Source organism: Arvicanthis niloticus, chromosome 5 (genome assembly GCF_011762505.2).
Source record: "Arvicanthis niloticus isolate mArvNil1 chromosome 5, mArvNil1.pat.X, whole genome shotgun sequence".
In the NCBI taxonomy this organism is placed as follows: domain Eukaryota; kingdom Metazoa; phylum Chordata; class Mammalia; order Rodentia; family Muridae; genus Arvicanthis; species Arvicanthis niloticus.
Genome location: NC_047662.1, coordinates 56,251,886 through 56,273,288, shown reverse-complemented (window position 1 = coordinate 56,273,288; position 21,403 = coordinate 56,251,886). Strand labels below are relative to the sequence as shown.

Below are 21,403 nucleotides of genomic sequence, written 5' to 3'. Positions count from 1 at the left end.
AAGAGAGGTATGTGGGGCTTTTGGAAACCCAGGCTCGGAATCTGAGGCAGAGACCACGAGGAAGGAAGGGGTAGGTAGGTAGATCATAAAGCATGGCCATGAGGCCTGGCCAACTGGAGTAGACCAGGCCCAGGAGGAACATGGCAAGTTTATCTATCTATCAGGATTATTAACAGGAAGTAGACAAAATAGCATAGAGTTGATATCTGACCAGCTCTCATGCTTTAAGGCTTACTATAAATATAAAGGTTTTGTGTCTTTTATTTGGGAATTAAATGATCTAAGGTGGGATAGAAACCCCCAAATAGTATTTACCACAACACAGACTATATTTATTGCTATATATTTCAAAACCGAGGCAACTCTCTACACTGTCAAATAGTCTGACACAGCTAAACCATCAATAATGAGTTGAATGAATGCTGCAAAGACTTAGTTTTAAATATTTATAACTAGGCTCAAGAGTTAAAGGAAAAGTTATTTAGAGAAGAACTTCAGTTAGCAAATGCTAAAAAGATCCTCATAGTTTGCTAGAGCTTTATAACTGAGGGCCATACAGATATCATCTGAACATTTATTGAACAGTCCTACTGTGAGTCTAAGAAAATAGGATATCACATGCTCCATAATACCAAGACAAAAGGCATCATCATGTATAAATGATCTTCACAAGAACCAGAATAAAACAACCCTAATAAGCGAAAGTCTAATTGCCACTCAAAGGAAGGGTAGAACACAATAAGCAGTCAAAGCAGTCAATTAAATCTTTAATGTGGTTATTTTGTAGGAAAGAAAAGCAACCTCTTTACTCCAAATAAAGAACTGCCACGAAAATAAATCACAGGCTTGAGAGATGGCTCAGTGATTTAGATCACTAGCTACTCTTACAGGGAGGGACCCAGGTCCAAATTCCAGAACCCACACGGTGGCTCACAACCATCCTAACTGGAGCACCTAGAGATCTGTTGCCTTCTTCTGACCTCTACATTCAGCAAGCACTCGTGTGGTGCACATACATACTAGCAGGCAAAACAGCCATACACATAAAATAGGCCAGAGGGTATGAAAGGGATCAGACACTATGACAGTTCTCAAACTGCTGTGTGTACAGAGATCATTGTAGTTTAGGCTGAGAATCTCAAATCCTAAAATCTCATTTTAGCATTAGGTATCTAATTTGAAAATCCAAAATCAATCAGTAAAGTCAATAAAAATATTTTAAACGTTGAGAAACTCCAAATCCTAAAACATTCCTGATTTCTAAGTTTCAGTTAAGCAATACCAAACATACACCATTAGATTCTCATAGACTATGATCCAAGCAAAGGTTATGAACGCTAGTAATGTGGCAAAGCCTTTCTGTGCAACTGTCTATAATCTCAAGGAGAAATACCCAGGTTAACTTCTATTTAATCTAGAAATATCAGTAATTTGGCAGAAATAAAAAACTTCTTGGTTAAATTTTGAAGACTACTTATTTACCTTCAGGCCAGTTGACAGCTTTCCACAAAATCTGAAGTTGCTGGGCCGTTGGCTTTTCTGAAGAATTATTACAAATCAGGGACAGTATCTTTTCGAGAAGTACCAAGTCATCTTCAGTTAGCTTCTTCTCTTCAGGTGCAGTTCCATTAAGTTCCTTCAGTTTTCCTAGAAACCAAAGCCAATCTTTCAAAATTCCCTAACTGACCTGAGACAACATTTTTCAGGAAAACTCTCTGCACAACAACATTCCTCTTGGCAATTATCAAAGACCATAAAATGAAGTCTATGAGCATTGAATTATATGGTAAAAAAAACAGTGACCACATTGGTTTTGACTTTACCTGATTTCCCAGATGTTCAGGTACTGCTCTGGAGCCATTCTGTCTTCCAAAGCAATAGTAAGTTATGTATATTTAAGTGTAAGTCAGCTCCTATTTTCCCCAAATCCACAGTAACTTAAAACATTTATCTATTATTTTGTGTATGGTGTGTGCATACAGGCATACATGTACCATGGTTTGCAGACAACCTTAAGGCATCAATTCTCTCCTTTCACCACACAGATTCCAGGGATCAAACTCCAGACATCAAGCTTGCACTTTTACTTGCTGAGACATCTCACCAGTCTCAGACTTACAAATCTTTTAACAATCACACATGGACTTTGGACCTAACTCACTTGTATTGGTACTTCAGTTTTTAAAACTGACAAATTATCCGAAACAACATTTAAGGAATGTAAGAAGCAAGAAATCTTTTAAATTTGTAGTAGAATTAACAAATGCCTAAGTAAGTGTGCATATACTTTTAAGTTCAAAGTTTTATGGCCTCTCAATGTTCTTGGTAATAATACGAAGAACAATAATGACAAAATATTTGCCTTACATCTATGTCTAGGTACCACCCTTATGTCAATTGTCACCATCAGCTCTGTGGCCGAGAGAAAGTAATTTATAGTCACAGATTTTCTCTTTTCACTTCAATTTGAGAAAAAGCAAAAGAAAAGCAATCAAAGCGAACAGTATAGTTTCTCTCACACCACCGCTGACCCCAAGTCCCTTTCTCCTACACAGTCTCACTATACAACTCAAGCTGGCCTAACGTTGACCTCTCCCAGCTTCATCCTCCTAAATGCTAAGAATACCTTTAGTACCTGTTTTTATTCATTTTAAAAGCCTTAAGATCTCTGTACACGAGGTGCAGGGTTCACAATAAACTGCTGACTCTGGACAGGTATGGAGGTCAGAGGACATGTAGTCCATTTTCTTCCCTCCATGTAGGTCCCAAGAACCCTGGCCCTCAGGCACGGCAACAAGTACTTCACACTGCCTCTGTCTACAGGACACTAAGTTTGTCTTTTAAATTGAAAACATATTCTTAAAATAATATATTCTAATTATGCTTTCACCTTCCCCAACTCCTCTCAGAGCCTCCCTACTTCTCTACCCACTCCAAACCATACAAATCAGTATCTAAAATAATAATAATTCAATTAGATAAAAGAAAAACAACACAAAAAAATGTCAAAACAAACAGAAGAAAAGAGACAAAATAAAAGTTCAAGAAACATTTAGAAACAAAGATGCACACATTCACAAATACAAACACATAAAAACAAACCCAGGAACCATAATACATCTGAAAAAACTTTTAAGGCTAAAGAAAAAAAAGCTCTGAAAAGCATTATGAAACAAAGAACCTCTAAAACTGGCACTGAGCTCGTTTTGTGTAGAACATGAATGTGTTTTAAAGGTAAGATCTGTAAAGTGGGGTGTGGTAGTACAATGCTTGTAATCCTTATACTCAGGAAGCTAAGGCAGAGAGATCAGGAGTCAGGGGTGAGCCTGTGATATACAGTACATACCTGCTTTAAAAAAAAAACAAAAAACAAAAAATTATAACCTTTATTTTTCAAATGCTTTATTCATTCATTATCACTTCCCCCCCCCCCAAAAAAAAACTTAAAAAATCTAAAACAAACCCAAACAACAATAAGAGCTTGAGGGCAGGACTTTCTCTTTTTTTTTTTTTTTTTTTTTTTTATTAAAGTCATGATAAAACATGTATCTTATTTGTACAAAGCCTCTTAGAATCCATTAAGGCCGAATTACTAGACTGCAGTCAACACAGCCAGATACTAAATACCTTAAGGAGGCTGGAGATATGGTGCAATTCTTAAGAGTACTGGCTGTTTTCCAGAGGTCCTGGGTTCAATTCCCAACACCCACATGGCAGCTCACAGCTCTCTGTAACCCCATTTCCAAGGGAAATAACACCCTCACATGGATATACATAGATATATACATGGAGACAAAACACCAACAGACATAAAATAAATTTAGAAATAGACATAAACAAACAAATAAACATCTCACTGGAAGTCTTTGTTTAGGTAGCCAAATCTTGGCATATGCCAGGCGAAGGAAGATTAAGTCTTGAGAGAGCATCTCTAACGATCATTGAATATCCAAAGAAAAACCATTAATATAGACTTACCTAATATTTGTGTAGGGTTTGCTTGGTCAAAGGTAAGAGCTTCTTTTTTGGGGAAATAAATATTCACTGTTTTAGATGCAGCTGATCGGTAGGCACTATTTCCTATTTACAGAGATCATGAAAATCATAAGGCATACTCAAAAGTAAGATATATCTAACTGTATAGCTACATTCTTACCATTACTGAGATACCTAACTACTCAAGGCATGCAATAACACAACAAGCTATCTCCAAACCATTCACAAACTTCTATATAGTGCTAGTATTTATTAGTGTAGTAATTTCTGGTTCAGAAAATGGAAGACTATTTAGAAAAGGGACTTTCATCTCATATTTCCTAATTTGACTCTTAATATTCAACCTAAAATATGCTGGCTAAAGAACAAAAACAATTTTGAGCCTTCCCTCTTATCTTAATGTAATGCTATGCTAACTCCTGTCTCATGTCTTTCATAACTTATGAGAAATGGCACAGTGCCATCATTTTCGTTAAAAATTATTCATGTTACCGTAAACTCAGTTATCTGATAACTAACAAAATGGGCTAAAATAACCAAGTGTGAAGGTGCACACCTTTAGTCACAACACTCAAGAGGCAGAGGCTGGCAGAGTTCTCTAAGTCCTAGATTTCTCTGGTCTATACAGCAAGTTTGAGAACAGCCAGGCTCCAAAGAGATATCCTGGGACTAACAAACAAGCACAAATCGAAATTTCAATAATATTTAGTAGAATAAAATGACTTCAAATTAAAGTTTCTTTAATTAAAATCATCTTTTGTTGCTACGTATACTTGTGCATGCCTTTAGTCCCAGCACTTGGAAGGTGCTGGGCTACAAAAAGAGACCATTTCTCAAACTAACAGAAACAAAACCAAAATTTTCTTGTGTAGCATCTGAGATCAAAGTCAAGGCAGTTTTCATGCTAGACAAGAATTCAACAACTGGGCTAAGGCCTGAGGAAGTTTAAATTCAATTTTAAAAATTTAAAAGAAAAAGATTTTAAAGTAGCTACCTGTAAATGGATCAACTCCAGCCATGACGGTGTCCATACCTGCAGAACCTGGCATGTAACGACCAGCACCTACAATGCAGTAACACTCCTATGAACAAAGGTAAGTACATATCATAAAGCCTAACTATTGCTTCCTTATCCTAATGATGTCACTATTGGTCATACTTCAAAATAGCACATAAGAAAAATGCCTACAGTGAGCTGCTTATTAGGAAGGCCCATTACATGTTCGCTAAAAAGTAATTCCTGGGGCTGGAGAGGTGGCTCAGTGGTTAAGAGTACTGGATTTTCTTCCAGGGGACCTGGGCTTTCAATAAGATGGCTCATTAACAGCACCCACATGGTGACTCACAGGGTTCTCTAACTCCAGCCCCAAGGGATCTGCTACTCTCTCTAGCTGGCTTCTGAGTATACTGCATGAACACAGCGCACAGACATACATGCAAGCAAAACACCCATACAAGTAAACAAAGTAATTTAAAAGTTTTACAAAATTATACTTCTCAAGTGACAAAATAAACACTAGGTACCTTCCACATCATAATCATAGTAGTTAGTGAATTACAAAACATAGTAGATTGAAGGGAAAAAAATGGCCTCTGAGATGATGTATGAAGTCCTTATTATAAGGAAAAAGAAGCAAGCATCTGGGATGCTCTGACAACAGCCTGGTCACATCTCAGCTTCTACTTTTGACAAGTGTTACTAAAGACAGAAGGATGAAAACTAGATGTAGAGTGTCAATGTTGTGATGTTCAGAGCCCTCTGTCAGCCTGAGGGAAGAAGGAGGTCAAAAACTTCCTAAGTTTACATATAATCTAGATAGCACAAGCAAGCCATCACAGACAGAAAAGGCAAAGCAAAACCCAACAAAAATGTACATAATAATGATGACAGAGCAAATGGATTTCTTGATTTAAAATGTATGTCAACCAGAATACTAGGCATAAGTACAGACTCAGTAAGGCTTGAAATGCCATTATGACTCCCAATATTTTAAAAGGAGGCCTACACTGTCTATACGAGCTCTGTACCCATCTGATTACTATAATCCAATCCCACTCTAAAACCACCCCTTTATACAAATAGGAAATGTCACAAACTACAATGAAAACCACTCCACAGCACAGCACTCCCCAACATTATTTAACAGGAAGCCTTTGCTGAGGAATCATGGCATAAGCTCCCATTATAGTGAGTCAGAATTGCTGGGGGGGTAGGAGACTGAAATAAGTAATTTAAACAAGCTCCTAAGATCATCCTAATAAACATTAAGTCTGACTGCTACATACATTAATAAGGAAGAGAATTAAGAACCTTACATTGTGAGCCACATGAGAAACTCTTCTACCCTTACATCACTGGGAAGGTTGAACGAGCAACTAACTGTAAATACTGATGGCTTAAATGTCCTCCTGATATTTTACAAAAAAAAAACAAACAAACAAACAAAAAAAAACAACAAAAAAAAAACCCAAAAAAAAAACCCTTTATATGCATTATACCACTTCATTTTCATAACTTTATATGGTAGGATGTCACCATTTTGTTATTCTTGTTTTTGTTTCTTAAGACAGGCAGGGTTTTCTATAATGCTCAGTTTGTCCTTAACCTCTGGAGTACTAAGAAAATCTGTACCATCATGTATAATCTTGTAATCTACTTTCAGTACATGTGGAGTTCAGTATCTTAATTCTCTTAGATATTTAGTAGGCCACTTCATACATCTACATGCTTGTTGCATCTCTTGAGTCACTGACACCTTGCCCAAGAAGGTATCTCCTGGTAATGATACATTCAGAAGTTCTCCTGACTTTTCTTAGTATGTGTTTAACCTTGGCATGTTTATTCCATTTTAGGAAAAGAGGAAAAAAAGACCAGGAAAATAATTATGGAATTCTGCTGGACTAAGTTTCAGGGCATCACTGTTCTTAAGACTACTGGTAAAGAGAAAGACATCATTTAAATACTCTTCAGGTCTTCATTACCATTTTAAATCATAATCTCAAAATATTTCTTAACAGACACCATACTGCCAATGGATATAGCTTGCGATCTGGTTGTCAGTATACAAGATACAACTATTTGCATTTTGGTGATCACATTATTCATTAGAGAAAGGAATCTCATTGAGAGAAATTCAGAGCTTCATGACACTGACCTATAGTTATAGTGAAACAATTTATGGCTAAAAAGGGTCATGGGTTTCCATTTCCATAGCTCACAGTACTGAGTCTGGATGGCCACTGGATTCCATTAAAGGTCACAAATCTCCTCCAAACTGGGTATATTGTCCATAAACTCAACCTCAAGATCCAACATCAGTACTTCCTTCAGCCGCATTAAAGGTCAACTCTGGCAATGTTTTTCCAGTAGCGTTGATTCAACTGAGGCTTGCTAATCTCAGGAAGTAAAGGTACTCTGAAAACCTACAATGACACTTCAAGGACTTCAAGGCCATTAATAAGTTCAACTAGGAATATTAATCCTGAATAGCTGGGCAGAATGCCTCCTTCTGTGCGTGCTTAGTCAAAATAAGTGTGAGCGGACCTCTTGATTGCACTGCTCTATCCAATACGAAGGATTCATGTGACTCCTAATTTGTCCACAACTTATAGTAACGTACTGCCAATAATAACAGTGGTACTCTATCTTGGTTGGACAACCTATTACCTAATTTCACAGTTTAAAAAAAAACCAGATGTTTAAAAAAAAAAAAACCAGTGGTGGCACACACCTTTAATCCCAGCTCTTGGGAGGCAGAGGCAGGCGGACTTCTGAGTTCAAGGCCAGCCTGGTCTATCTACAGAGTGAGTTCCAGGACAGCCAGGGCTACACAGAGAAACCCTGTTTCGAAAAACAAAACAAAACAAACAAACAAACAAAAAAACCCAATGAGTTAAGTAACTTACCAATTTCTCAAAGCAAGAATATGATAGAACTTAGGTTTTGAATTATGGTCATTTACCCTTCTATTAAGGTCATTAAACCTTCTATTTCTAACTCTTTCCAGCTACTCTCATCTCCAGGTAGGAAAAAACCACTGGAGTAAACAATGTTTCTGGTAATCTATACATTGTAGGAAAAATGCAAAAATTACAAATTAAAGATCTATCAAAATTGAAAATGGTTTTAAGGGAATTAACCATTATTGAATTATATCTCCAAAATGTAAAGCCATATATATGCTATACATACATGTCATATAAATACTATATATTCAGCCATGATTATATTAATAAAAGCTGCATCCCACCTGTGAAAGGATCTGCTGTCTGTACTGTGTTGGAAGGTCCTGAAGTTCCTGGAACATAGCGACCACCACCTATGCATGCAAAACAACGGGAAAGCTCAAGTACATGGAAACAGATTCATAATAGCACAGTGCTTACAGTAAATGAATCCAAGCTTGGAGAAAAGAGCAAAAGCAAAGCTGTCACGTGACAGAAATTATAGTCAAATGTCTTAGTGCTGCACAGAAACTAAACTTTCATTGGTATTCCAAGTATAGCTCCTTTCCTTTTTAATTTTACGTGTATGACACCTGCAAAGGAAATATTAATTTTTCTCAACGGAGTCTCACTAGGTATATTAACCATGCTTCAGGGCAGATCCTGTGCCCAGTAGTTGATGGTTAACACAAAACTAAATCAACTGTGTTTTTTGTAGACTTTTTGCCCTTTTTTGTTGGAGGGAGCGTTATTGGTGTTTGGTTTATATACTGTGGTTTGTGTTTTTGTGGGGTTTGGGGTGCATATATTTTTGGTCTATTTGTCTATTTGTATTCTAAAGACACAGAGAAAGAAAGGGCATGGAGTTATGTGAGTAGGAAGGTGGGGAGGATTTGGGTGGAGGTGCAGGAAGGGAAAATCCTGATCAGAATATATTGCATAAAATAAGAAACTAACTCCTTTTTGAAGTCTTAGCCCCAGCACACAAGTGTGGACATAACTGAAATCAATTTAACAAAGTTGCATGTGGTCTTTGACTCCACAATACACATATGTAATTCCTATCCTTGTTCTTGTACAGATTTACTAGGATTCCTGTGGTGGCTGTTGCATGAAAACCACAAGCATTGAATGTTAATCTTTTGGGGAAGGCCTTGGGTTTTTACCTCACGAGTCAAATGTGCCCTCAGTGCTGAGATTCTAGCCGGGAACATTAACTGTGACCTCTGATGCTACTACTCGATAGACAGGGAGATAAAATGCCACGGGGAATGAGAGTTACATTAACACGTACATAAATGTGGTATGTGAAATATTCTTTTTTGTACCTTTGGAGGAAATAATTGCATGTGCACATGCGCAAACACTCAGACACCCCTTATAGCTTAGAAGACCAAAACAAGTCAAACATTTTGTTAATATTCTAGAGCATAGCTAGGTGCTTAGATTTTACAGTATTCCATATACTCATTGTTTTGTCCTGTAGTCTTAAATACCAACAAAAATATTCAGGAACTAAGCATGCAGTCTCCCCAACCACTTCTCTTTGTGTTAATAAACACAAGTATTTGGAAGGTTAAGCCATTTATACTAATTAATTATTTTGAAAATTTTAATTATGATAATATATAGGTGAAATTAGTTCAACTATATAAATAGGCAATGTAATCTTACCCTAAAAGGAAAGAAGAGAATATGAAGAGCATGAAATATTTGTGAGGAAAAAGGGGCCCAATCTACTGTCTTAGTTAGGGTTTTACTGCTGTGAACAGACACCATGACCAAGGCAACTCTTACAAGGACATTTAGCTATTTTTTTGATGTTTTGTTTTGTTTTGTTTTTCGAGGCAGGGTTTCTCTGTGTAGTCCTGGCTAGGACAACATTTAATTGCATCTGGTTTACAGGTTCAGAGATTCAGTCCATTATCACCAAGGTGGGAGCATGGCAACACCTAGGCAGGCATGGTGCAGACACAGCTGAAAGTTCTACATCTTTATCTGAAGGCTGCTAGTGGAAGACTAACTTCCAAGCAGCTAGGTTGAGGGTCTTAAAGCTTACCTCCACAGTGACACACCCACTCCAACAAGGACACACCTCCAAATACTGCCACTCCCTGGACCAAGCATATTCAAATCATGACATCTACTATAAAATTTGGATGAGGAAGGGGACATGAATTTTTATTAAAACAAACAAACAAAAACAATCAAAAAACAAACTAAAAACACAGGAAAAACAATGGTAAGAAATAAGAACAGGTAGACTGAAGAAGATGGCTGGCTAGAATGTATAAGGCCTTCCCTAAGTTAAATCCTGACTATAACACATTTAGTGACACATATACACACATCCCCAAAAGGAAGACATTATCTATCTATTAAGTATCTATTTTAAAATTTTAGAGGAAGCCTTGTCTAAAGAGGACACAAGATAATCTATTTCCTCTGTACCTCAATGTTCTGGACCCTGTACTTATAGTAATACTTCTTGAATTATAACTAGGACTCTAGCAATAACTCCTAATCCCGTTCACAATATTTTTATTATAGATAACATGTTAAATTACAGGCAATGGAATACAAATTACATGTTTAAACTCTGTCCTAAAGTTGATGTACATCTATCTTATTTAACCCCATATGAAAACATTACTTTGTTTACCACTGTGGTGGTTTCAAAGAGAATAAATAGCCCCCAAAGGCTCATATATTTGAATACTTGGTCCCCAGCTTGTGGGATTGTTTGGGAAGAATTAGGAGGTATGGTCTTGCTGAAGGTGTGCTGGGGCAGGCTTTGAGCTTTCAGAAAGCCCAGGCAGATCCCAGGTTGTGTCTCAGGATGTGATCTATCAACTACTGCTCCAACACCATGCCTGCCTGCCTGCCTGCCTGCCTGCCTGCCTGCCTGCCTACCTGCCACCATTTCTCCCCACTATGATGGTCATGGAATTTAACCATGAAACTGTAAGCACCAAATAAACACTTTCTTTTATAAGTTGCCTTGGTCACAGCATCTTATCACAGCAATAAGAAATTAATAAAGACAATCATGATACACATTGTTTAAAAAACAGCACTGGTGAGAGAGCTCAGAAAGTAATAGCACCTTGCTAGTAAGCCTAGTTAACACATGTTTGACCCTTAGGAACTACATGGTGGGAGAGAAGCAACCCCTGTCTTCTGACTTCCATATGTCCTATGCATGCCCACAAAATATGTACAAAATAAATATTTTTTAAAATCCATTGATTTTATTTAATTTATTGGGAGGTTATTTTCATATACTTAAAAAATTAGATTTATTTCTTTTTACTCTATAAGTATGAATGCTTTGACTGCATGTATGTATGTATACTATTTGTGTGCCCTATACCTATGGACATCAGAATACTTGTAGATATCAAGAGAGCACTGAATCCCTGGAACTGTAATTACTGATGGTAGTAAGCTTGTGGGTACTGGGAACTGATTCGAGAGCGTAATCGCTGAGCCATCAGTCAAACCCATATATACATATACATATGTATATATATGTATATATATAATTTATTGTTAATTATGTATATATCTATGTGTAATAATGGTATGTACATGTGTACTGTGCCTGCAGAGTTCAAAAGAGGGTATTAGAGTCTTCAGAACTGGCGTTATAGGCAGTTGTGAGGCACCTGATGGAGATGCTGGGAACTAAACTGGAGTCCTCTCCAAGAGCAGTAAACATTCCTAACCACTTACCCAGCTTTCTAGCTCCACAAAGCTGTGTTTCAAAAGACAGTAATTTAAGTTTTATTTTTACTTTATGTGTAGGGGTGTTTTGCCTATATGTATATCTGTATGCCACATGCATATTGGTGCCCTAGGAGGTTAGAAGAGGGTATCAGGCCCCTTGGCACTGGAGTAGCAGGTGCTTGTGAGCCACCACGTAGATGCCAGGAGTTAAACCCAGGTCCTCTGGAAGATCAGTCAGTGCTCTTAACCACTGAACCATCTCTCAGGGCAGAAAGTAATTTTGTAACTGTTTCTGTAAAATATAAATTTAGTGTATACATTGAGGCTTACAGATTAGAATATAAAGTAAAACTCTGCCTATCCTTTTTATTTAAAAACATAACATAATCATCAGACAAGAAGAAAAATTAGCAAAGACTGGGTAATACAGCTCAGTGCTAAGAGTATGGATTTGCACACACATTGCATTGGTTAATATCTCCACTAAAACAAAAACAAATACCACACACACAATCCCCGATACTAATTTTAGTACATAAGACTTAATACAAGTCCAAACTCACCTGTAAACGGGTCTGAAAAACTGGGATTCCCAAGTCCCAGTGTTTGACCTTTTGTGTTATCAATAATAAATTTAGCCACCTGATCCAGAAACATGGGATTCAAATCATTTTTCTGCAAGAAGTTGTACGCAACTAGCCAGGGATCATCACTGACATTATATGGTAGTTTATACGATGGTCCACCTTCATTCACATCAATTGAGAAAACATAATCAAATTCCTGTAATGGAAACAGAAAATAAAAGATAATTTACCTATTCAAATATGTTGAAGACATACATAATACAGATGTCATACCTTTTTTTTTATTCTAACCATCTAGATTTAAAACCTTTCTCTAAAACGCAATGATAAAGTTTTCTTTTTGGCAGATAGAAACCAAAGTGTGCATGTGCCACAAAATTAGTGTTTCATTACAAGTGGGGCAGGAGATGGCTGAGGTGGGAATAGACTAACTACTTTTTAATACTAGGTCCAAAAAATGATTCCCAAATGGTTAATCTTACAGTTAAAATTATCAGCTGTTAGGGTGCCCCAGTAACCAAGACATACTGGTATTATAAGCACAGTCTTCAGTATGCCTCATGAATTCCCAAGTTTTGCAGAGACAGGCATTAAACATGAAACGGAAGAAACCCCCAATCCAAAATGGCTGAAAACAGTTTTGTATAGAAAATTCTAAGACAGGTAATGGCTAATTTGTCACATACAGCTTCCTCTACATAGAAATATTGTATATAGATAAATTATTTAAAATACTTTAATTATATACATCTTGATATATATGTTAAATCTGTTTTAAGACAAAAGATAATTTTCTTACAATTTATTTTTAAATGTCAAAATACCAAAAAAAATTTATTAGCAGAGAAAACTTCTAATTTTCTGTATAGCTTAAAATAATAATTAGAGGGCAGTGATGGTGCACACCTTTAATCCCAGCACTTGGGAGGCAGAGGTGGGCAGACTTCTGAGTTCAAGGCCAGCCTGGTCTACAGAGTGAATTCCAGGACAGCCAGGGCTACACAGAGAAACCCTCTCTTGAAAAACAAAACGTAACAAAACAAAATAATAATAATAAAGCAGAAATAGACATACTTTCCCTTCATATAAAACTTTTCCAGATGTTTGCTGATTAGCACCAGATGAGCCAACAACATCACCAATTTTTATCCACCTCCTGTCACTAACACTCCACTGGTAGGCTTCAACTCTCTCTCCATCTCTGATTAGACGAGTCTGTCCTTCTCTAGTACCTTAAAACAAATATTTTAAGAGTCAAAGGTTGACTAGCAGAGTAAAATGCAAAACCAGACAAATTTTAACATGTTTTTTATGGATGCTTTCCAAGTTCAAAAAGTAAGATAAGCGAGAAGCACATGGCTTCTCTCGTGAGTTAAGTGTGACAGTATCAGTATCAAGTATCAGTATCTGGCATTGAGAACAGATGGGACATCAGCACCACATTCCCGTTATTACTCCTGGTATTCCAAAAGGATATGTGGTGGCATTTTTAACTATGACTTCACTATAATAAATAATTACCTGGTTCATTCAGATGTTCCCTCCCAGGAAGCTGCTCAGCATTAATGTCCCCCAAGTCACCAGTTTTGGAATCAATAGTTGCCTGAGAGAGCTCTCTCTCAAAAGCCTTGATTTCCTCAGCACTTGCTGTCCGCTCCTCTGACTCTGTAAACACTCTAATAATACCATCACTACAAAAAAAGCAGACTAATTTTAAGCCATTGCCATAGTTTATTAACATTCTCTCATGTGAAAAAAAGCGAAAATTATCTGTATGTATGAATATGAAGCAATATCACTATGTATTGTGGAGAAGTAAGCTGACTATGACATACATTATTATTTCAGCTATTTAAAGTTGCTGGCAAAGGAGAAATACATTAAAACACAATTTTCAATTTTTAAAAGAAAACTGTCAGTGACTAAACACATCAGACCCTTGTGTCCATTAGGCTGGTGCCTCCCACTGAGTTATGTCCTAGCATTTGGTTTTTCTGAGACAGGTATTGATTAGAACACAGCCATGGCCAGGCTTAAATGTGACTCCTCCACCTTAGTCTCTCAAGTGCTGAGCTTACAAGTGTCACTGTGTCCAGCACAATGTTTAGTTCTATGTTAAGTATTTACTGTCATCATTTAGAAATACAGCATTTACTTTTTAAAACAAGCAATCAAAAAACAACAAAAACAGGTTCTTCGGCCAGTTTACTTTACAAAATGGTTCAAAGACCCAACCTGGACTTATCAAATAGCAGATGCTCAATATGCTCAAATAACCTCAAAAAAAAATACAGCTTCATGATTACCTAAATACAGTTCTCAACTTATATTCCAAGAAAATATTTTAGTCTTATGACTACATTTTCTCAACTCTGATTTTAAAGTGAGGGAGTCATGTTAACTCGTTTAAATTGCATTAATTCTACTGAAGTCTACATAATACTTTCTGCACTCAGGGCTGTCACCTTTTCCTTCATGCTCTCAATGTCTAGTTTACAATTTCCTCCTAGATCAAATACCATTTTATTTTTTTTATTTTTTGCCATAGAATTTTCTATTAAAATGTAACAGCAATAACAGGCAGTATCATCTTTCAAAATGAAGCCATTGCTTTTCTACCTTTCCGTTCTTGGACCACTTAGCACTCTATGACACTGATATGAACCCCCTCCAGGCCTCTTTTCCATCTCCTTGAATTCTGACACCTAGACTCCTGTGTTTTGTTTTGTTTTAACCCACTGACCTTTCTACATCCAGAGTATGTCACAAGATTCAGTTGCTAGTCTTCTGTCTCTCTTGTATATTTGTTCACTCAGAGAAAGTTCTGTGTAAATCTTCAGTATCAGTCTTATACTAGAATTCAAACTGACTACTCAGAACCCACTGGCAGTGTGACAAGACACTACTCATACTCAATAAGTCTTAAGTCAAAGTATTACCTTCTTTATGACACTAAGACCAATTTAATTCTCCCATTTTTCTATTTTTATTAATGAGGATTATCACAAACTATTGTTTGAAGCTTTATCCTTTTCCTGTTTTCCTCTTAATTCTCTCATTTATTTATCCGTTAATATTGTGAGGTCACTGTTACCTCTAGTTGAACTCAATCTGCATAAGTTATAAATTCTACTTAAATCTGACCACGTCTTGATCAAGAGCTACAATCCTTTAACACTAAGCATCAAATCTAAAAAAGAACTGGCTTGAATCTTAGCCACAGGTAAGCCCACCTTTCGCTATACCCCAACCTTAGTCCAGTATTTTCCTAATCTAAACACAGAATATTCACTTCTAAAGGGAACTAACTTATTATATTATCTCATTTATCAGAAATTCTAATTTCCATTACTCAACTTTCAAAATCCAATTTAACTTCTCCAGAAAGTTTTCCCATGGAGGTCTCTATCTTTTCGAATTTCTTTGATATTCAGTGTTTTCACTATTGCTGTTTCACTTGATAACAAAATATGCAAGTAATCCTCCAATTCACCTTAAACTCCTTTGGTTTATCTCTGCATACTCAAGTACCTACCAACCACCTAGACACAGAAAATGTATTGGCCGACTAGAATATAAATACCTCGCACCAACCACAATGTCACCATTGTCCAGCACGCAGCAGCACCATATAGACTGAGCTGGAAGTCGGATTGTTTGCGCGCATTCACCACGTTTCCATATTCTTAGAGATCTGTCTTCTGCAGTTGTCACAAAATCTAAAATTCATGAAAACAGAAGAAAAAATTTGTTTGGATAAAATGGAGTATATTTATAAGCAATGCCTTTCTTCATATGTATACTGACTAATTAAAATTAATTTTAGATTTTTGTAACTTGTTAAACTTCAAAATCATGTTTTTATTTATTTCACATTTTACACTCTATTCTTTGGACCAATTAATTACACAAAGTCCTCAATCACTCACGAGCCCTTTTAACAATACAGCTATCTACTCTGAAATAATATGAAGAGAGTAAAAGAATTTCTCAGAAATGGAATGTTAGAGCACAAACATAAATACACACCCTAAAGTGATCTTACCTCTGCAGTTTGGAAAGACAGATATGCTATAAATATAGTTTGTATGTCCGTAGTACACTTCCAGACACTCGCCGGTGATCTGCCATCTTCTAATACTAGCATCGTTTGCACAGGAAAGAAATTCAGTCTCACTCAAGATTGCCAAGCCTCTTACACAGTCTTCATGCCCTAGATTTAAAAAAAAGAATACAAATCAATAAATGCACCACTTGGTTGACTGCACTATGCAGCTTACTAACACCATAAAACTTATGAGTAGTAAAATCTACTTTTTTTTTTTTTTTTTTTTTTTTTTTTTTTGGCTTTTCGAGACAGGGTTTCTCTCTGTAGCCCTGGCTGTCCTGGAACTCGCTCTGTAGACCAGGCTGGCCTTGAACTCAGAAATCCACCTGCCTCTACCCCCCAAGTGCTGGGATTAAAGGCGTGTGCCACCACCGCCAGGCCTATATTTTCAAGTTATAAAAATTTATTTTCTCCTGTAGAAAGTGGTCTGTAGTGGAAAGTAGGCCATTTAGCAATTTTTTAAAATCTGCAGTCTTAGGAAGTTATATTTTTTTCTATCTTCTTGACATGATTTTCTAAACTCTCAACATATGTAGACCACGCTTGACCTCCAACTCACATCAATCCACCTGCCACTGCCTCCTTAGCACTGGAATTAAAGGCATGTACCACACTACAACTTTAACCTTTAAGGAATAAATAGAGGAAAGCCAGTAAAACTCACACTCAAAATATTAATGGCCTACAAAGAAATAAAGAATGGTGTGACACTCCTATCACAGTACAGAGGCTGATGATGTAGTTCCGCAGGAAAGCTTATAGCTAAAGGTATTGGTTCAAATCCCCAAAGCTAAAAGTACATAAATACATAAATAATCGGACAATATATTCTTCACTGTGTCAAAGAGCTCAAGTTTAATTCCATACCAAAAGTTACATGCATTACAATACACACAAAATTAGACTCACCCAAGTGGCCTCAGTTATACTGAATTTTTAAATTATCACTTTTCAACTTCTAAACTTTCAAGGAAACAATTGGGCAGGTAAGAAGCATATTATGTATTACAAAAGCTGTTAACCCTAACATTACCTGAAAAAGTCCTCTCACACCTTCCAGCTTTCCATAGTTTAATTGTCTTGTCTGCTGATCCAGTTAACATTAAGCCCTGTTCAGGTAAGATCTTTACTGCCCACACTGCAGCTGTATGACCCTGTAAGTAAAATGGGTATCAGCTTAAGATGCCATGGAATCTTCATTTTCATTTATTATCTAAAATATTCACACAGAAACAATACCTGTAATGTCATCATGCATTTGTCATTCAGCCAGACTTTAGCAGTCGTGTCCCATGAGCCACTAAGTAATGTCCCAAATTTTCCAGAAGAAAGACTACAAACTAAGGGAGGGGAAATGATTAGTTAGTACATTTTTATGTGAATAAATGTTCAACCTCACAATCTTTTGAAGTATTAAATTTTTTAAGTAAATTCGTCAAATGGTGGTTTCTTAGCCAATAAAGTTCTATTCAGTGGAGCTGCAAGGGAACAAGGAGATCAAGATTACAAGCTTTGGTGCCAGAATGTCTAGGAACAAGGCCTAGCTGAGCCATGTGGCCATAAGAGTCCAAATGCTTTGAGATGTTTTTGTTTTTTAATTTATTCTTATTTCCATTTATATGTATACGCCTGTATGGGTGTATGCCACAAGTGTGCAGGTGCCTGTAGAGATGACAGAAAGGAATTAGATACCCTGGCAACTGGAGTTACAGGCAGTTGTGAGCTACCCAACCTTCATGGGTGTCAGGTAAGAACTAGCAAATGGACCTGTCAGGGTTAGGATTCAAAGCATAAAAAAGATGTTGAGTCAGCACGGCAACTCTAAATACTCATTAGACAGTTGATAGTAAGAATTGTTTGTTTGTTTTAATAATATAATAATGGTAATATGGTTATTTCCTCCTATTAGAGAACAAAGTTGGGGCTAGGGAGAAGGGCCAGATGGTAAAGCGTTTCCCTTACAAGGAAGCACAAAGGACTGAGTTCAAGTTGTAGAACCGATACAAAAATGCCAAGGGGCTAACAATGATAGTGCTTATAATCCTCGTGCTAGGGATGTGAAAACTGGCAGATCCCTCAGGCTATCTGGCCAGGCAGCTTAGCTAACCTGGCAAGTAGCCGGCTACTCAGAGTCCTTTTCTCAAAACTAAAAAGGTGAAGGTGGATTGAAGGCTCCATAAGAAGAGACATTTGTGCACAGGCCTGACAATATTAGTTCCATCACTGGGTCTCGTAAGAAGGAGGAAGAGAACAGACTCCCAAGTAGTATCCTTTGACCTTGCATGTGCTGTGGCATACATCTGCCAAACATACTACTAAAATAGCTTTATGGAGCTAGCCCTGGCTGGCCACAAACCACCTCTACCTCAAAAGTACTAGGATTAAAGGATGCCACACCTGGCCCAAAGATAAAAAAAAAAAAAAAAAAAAAAAGGTGGACAGTAGAAGAACACCCAACAACACTCAAGCACTCAAGGTTGTTCCTTTCTACCCCCAGAGTCACTGTTTGGGGGGGGGTGGGGGGTGGGAGAGGGGTAAGGGGAGAATTAATGCACACAAACCACTTGTTTTTTCAACAACCCACAAAAGCCAAACAATTTTACCTTTATCTAGTGGCTCACAACAACCTATGGCCCCAGTTCCAGAAGTATTGTTGTTTCTTATCTCCACAGGCACCTGAACATAGGTGTATATACCCACAGACATTCATACATAATTAAAAATAATAAAAATAAATCTTAAAATAAAAATGTATACATGACCAAACTGATTTTGCACATCATTTTATAAGAAAAGCCAATGATATTTTTGAAGTATTTTTCCTTTAATAATATCAGATCCCTAAAACTATCTGATCCCAGAACCAAAAGGAAAAACTACTTGAATATATCAGTCTCTAAATCTGCAAGTAAATTTATAAAAGAAAATTTACAGAACACAGATGGTCCAAAAAGGTTTCCACTAACAAATATAGCTTAAAATGAGGAAGAAAAATACATGGGTTGTAATTCAAAGTAGTGAAACTTCTTCAAATACAAAAATACCATCCATCATGTTATACTTACCAGTATCTTTGTGACCCTTTAAAATATAAAGTGGCATTGGACTGTCCAGCGAGAAAATGCAAATATTGTGGTCATTTCCTCCAGTGGCAATTAGTCCATGAGGATACATGTCATTTGAGGGTATGATGCACACACAAGACACAAAATTAGAGTGGCCACTCATACAGTGCATTTCTGTAAAGCCCCTGTTAGGACTGGAAAGAGAGGATCGTTACTACAAACACATTTGCCCCCTGGCTTACCTAAGACATCAAACACAGAATACACTATTACTACTCAGTACACAGGTTGAGTAGTAATGTACCATTCAGAGATCATACTGCTTTTAATTAAACATTAAATAGCTATGTTGCATGAGTAAAAGAATTACATATCAGATTGAGAAAAATCTGTTGTGATTTCTCAGTACAGGTATACTGATTAACAGGAAAAATAAGAAAGGGCAGGGGATGAATACTGCAAGTGCCCTTTTCTCATTCCGCACGACCTTTCTACTCCTCAGGTATTGCTGCTCTAAGAAATCTTTGGGAAACTGAAACAAAAATTAAGATAATGAAATCCACTGTCAGTAAAGTAAACTTTCTCAGTGAAGTATTACCTTACTACCCTCTAGTATAGTATAATAGATGCATCTGAACAACTAAGAATGGCAATCATTTTTAGTATGCAATGAAAATGAGAAACCAATGTACTATTTGGGAGAGCACAATACATTAATAAGTGCCTTAGATTACAAATGATTGCCCACTTCTCGCATACATCAATCTTTTAGCATGCCTGCCTTAAGTAAATCAAACAATGACAATGTAAAAAACAATAAGCTAGTAACTAAGAGACACATCCAGTTCTATCTCTAGCAATCAAAGAGTTTACAATCTAGTTGCAACAGCTAAGGCAAGCGCACATCATGAGCGAGATTCAACTCCTGGACAAAAACTGAACAGTTTCATTTCTTTCCCAAAGTGCAGTAACTAGTCATCTAACTAAACCAGCAGTTCATGATTCAATAAAAGCACAGCAGGGAGGATGAAGGAAAAAACAAACAAACAAAAATACAATTTTCAATACTGTCAAAAAGCTGTGAAGCAGTAAAGGTCTAGGAGACCTGTGGAGATGATTTCTACACTGGCAGCAGGTTTAGAGGAGAATCAATGTACCAATCAGTCCTCTCCCCCCAAAAACAAAAACTACAGAGAAAATTCCCCCTCCCCCCCCCCTGTGAAAATGCTAGCTGGTAGGAAGAACCAGGAATGTTTCTCCCCATTTAGAAAGCAAATGCACTGGTAGTCAAACCCAGAACCTATACACACCACATACCCAGCCTACTGAAGCTAATTTTACTCAATTTCAGCAGTTGGAACAGTAGTAGCTACTGATCTGTCAGCCTCTAACTCCAAGGTGGATGAGCCTCCACATGTAGTAGACTGCACACAGAGCAGAATTGAAGTGTGTGGAAAGTATCCTGTCCTCCACACAGCAGAGCTCAGTTCTCTGATCATGATTTGCTATTCAAAAATAGGTGGCCATTGTTGAAACTTCCTGTCTTCCCTGTTGATGTAAACTGCCTCTCCAACTGGTGGTTTACAAGAAATGTAAAGAACTGCCGACTGGCCATTTTGCCCCTTCAGCATTCTCTTTACCTATTTTTTGTGGGGAGCCGACAGAAGGCAGCTATCATCCTTGCAGCCATCTTGAGCCATATACCCTGACAAGAGACTTGTTTTCAACAGCCTACAACAACTGAGCACACTCTGATAACATTTTGTTTTATATACCCAGGATTTTCCCTTGAGTGCCTGTGACTTGTGACTTAAAGACAAGACTTAAAGGCTTGACTTAAGAAGTGAGACTTATAAAAGGCAAGAGGCAAACAGAAGGGGGACTGGAAAACTTGGAACTTGGAGGCACTAGGGACTAGGAACTCGGGACTAGGAACTCGAAACCTGGGACTAGGAACGAGGGACTTGGAAAGA

At 37.2% G+C, this 21,403-nt stretch overlaps 1 protein-coding gene across 1 annotated transcript in view; it reads right to left on the bottom strand.

The window, feature by feature from the left end:
* Positions 1-21,403, bottom strand: part of Plaa (phospholipase A2 activating protein) — a 29,084-nt gene that overhangs the window by 1,058 nt on the left and 6,623 nt on the right. Inside the window, exons 2-13 of the mRNA XM_034501989.2 lie at positions 19,431-19,624; positions 17,605-17,705; positions 17,399-17,519; positions 16,303-16,470; positions 15,841-15,976; positions 13,779-13,948; positions 13,332-13,489; positions 12,234-12,453; positions 8,247-8,315; positions 4,991-5,059; positions 3,979-4,080; positions 1,483-1,647 (exon numbers count right to left, since the gene is read on the bottom strand). Coding sequence (XP_034357880.1) covers positions 1,483-1,647; positions 3,979-4,080; positions 4,991-5,059; positions 8,247-8,315; positions 12,234-12,453; positions 13,332-13,489; positions 13,779-13,948; positions 15,841-15,976; positions 16,303-16,470; positions 17,399-17,519; positions 17,605-17,705; positions 19,431-19,624 — 1,673 coding nt within the window. The remainder of the gene's footprint in view (positions 1-1,482; positions 1,648-3,978; positions 4,081-4,990; positions 5,060-8,246; positions 8,316-12,233; positions 12,454-13,331; positions 13,490-13,778; positions 13,949-15,840; positions 15,977-16,302; positions 16,471-17,398; positions 17,520-17,604; positions 17,706-19,430; positions 19,625-21,403) is intronic.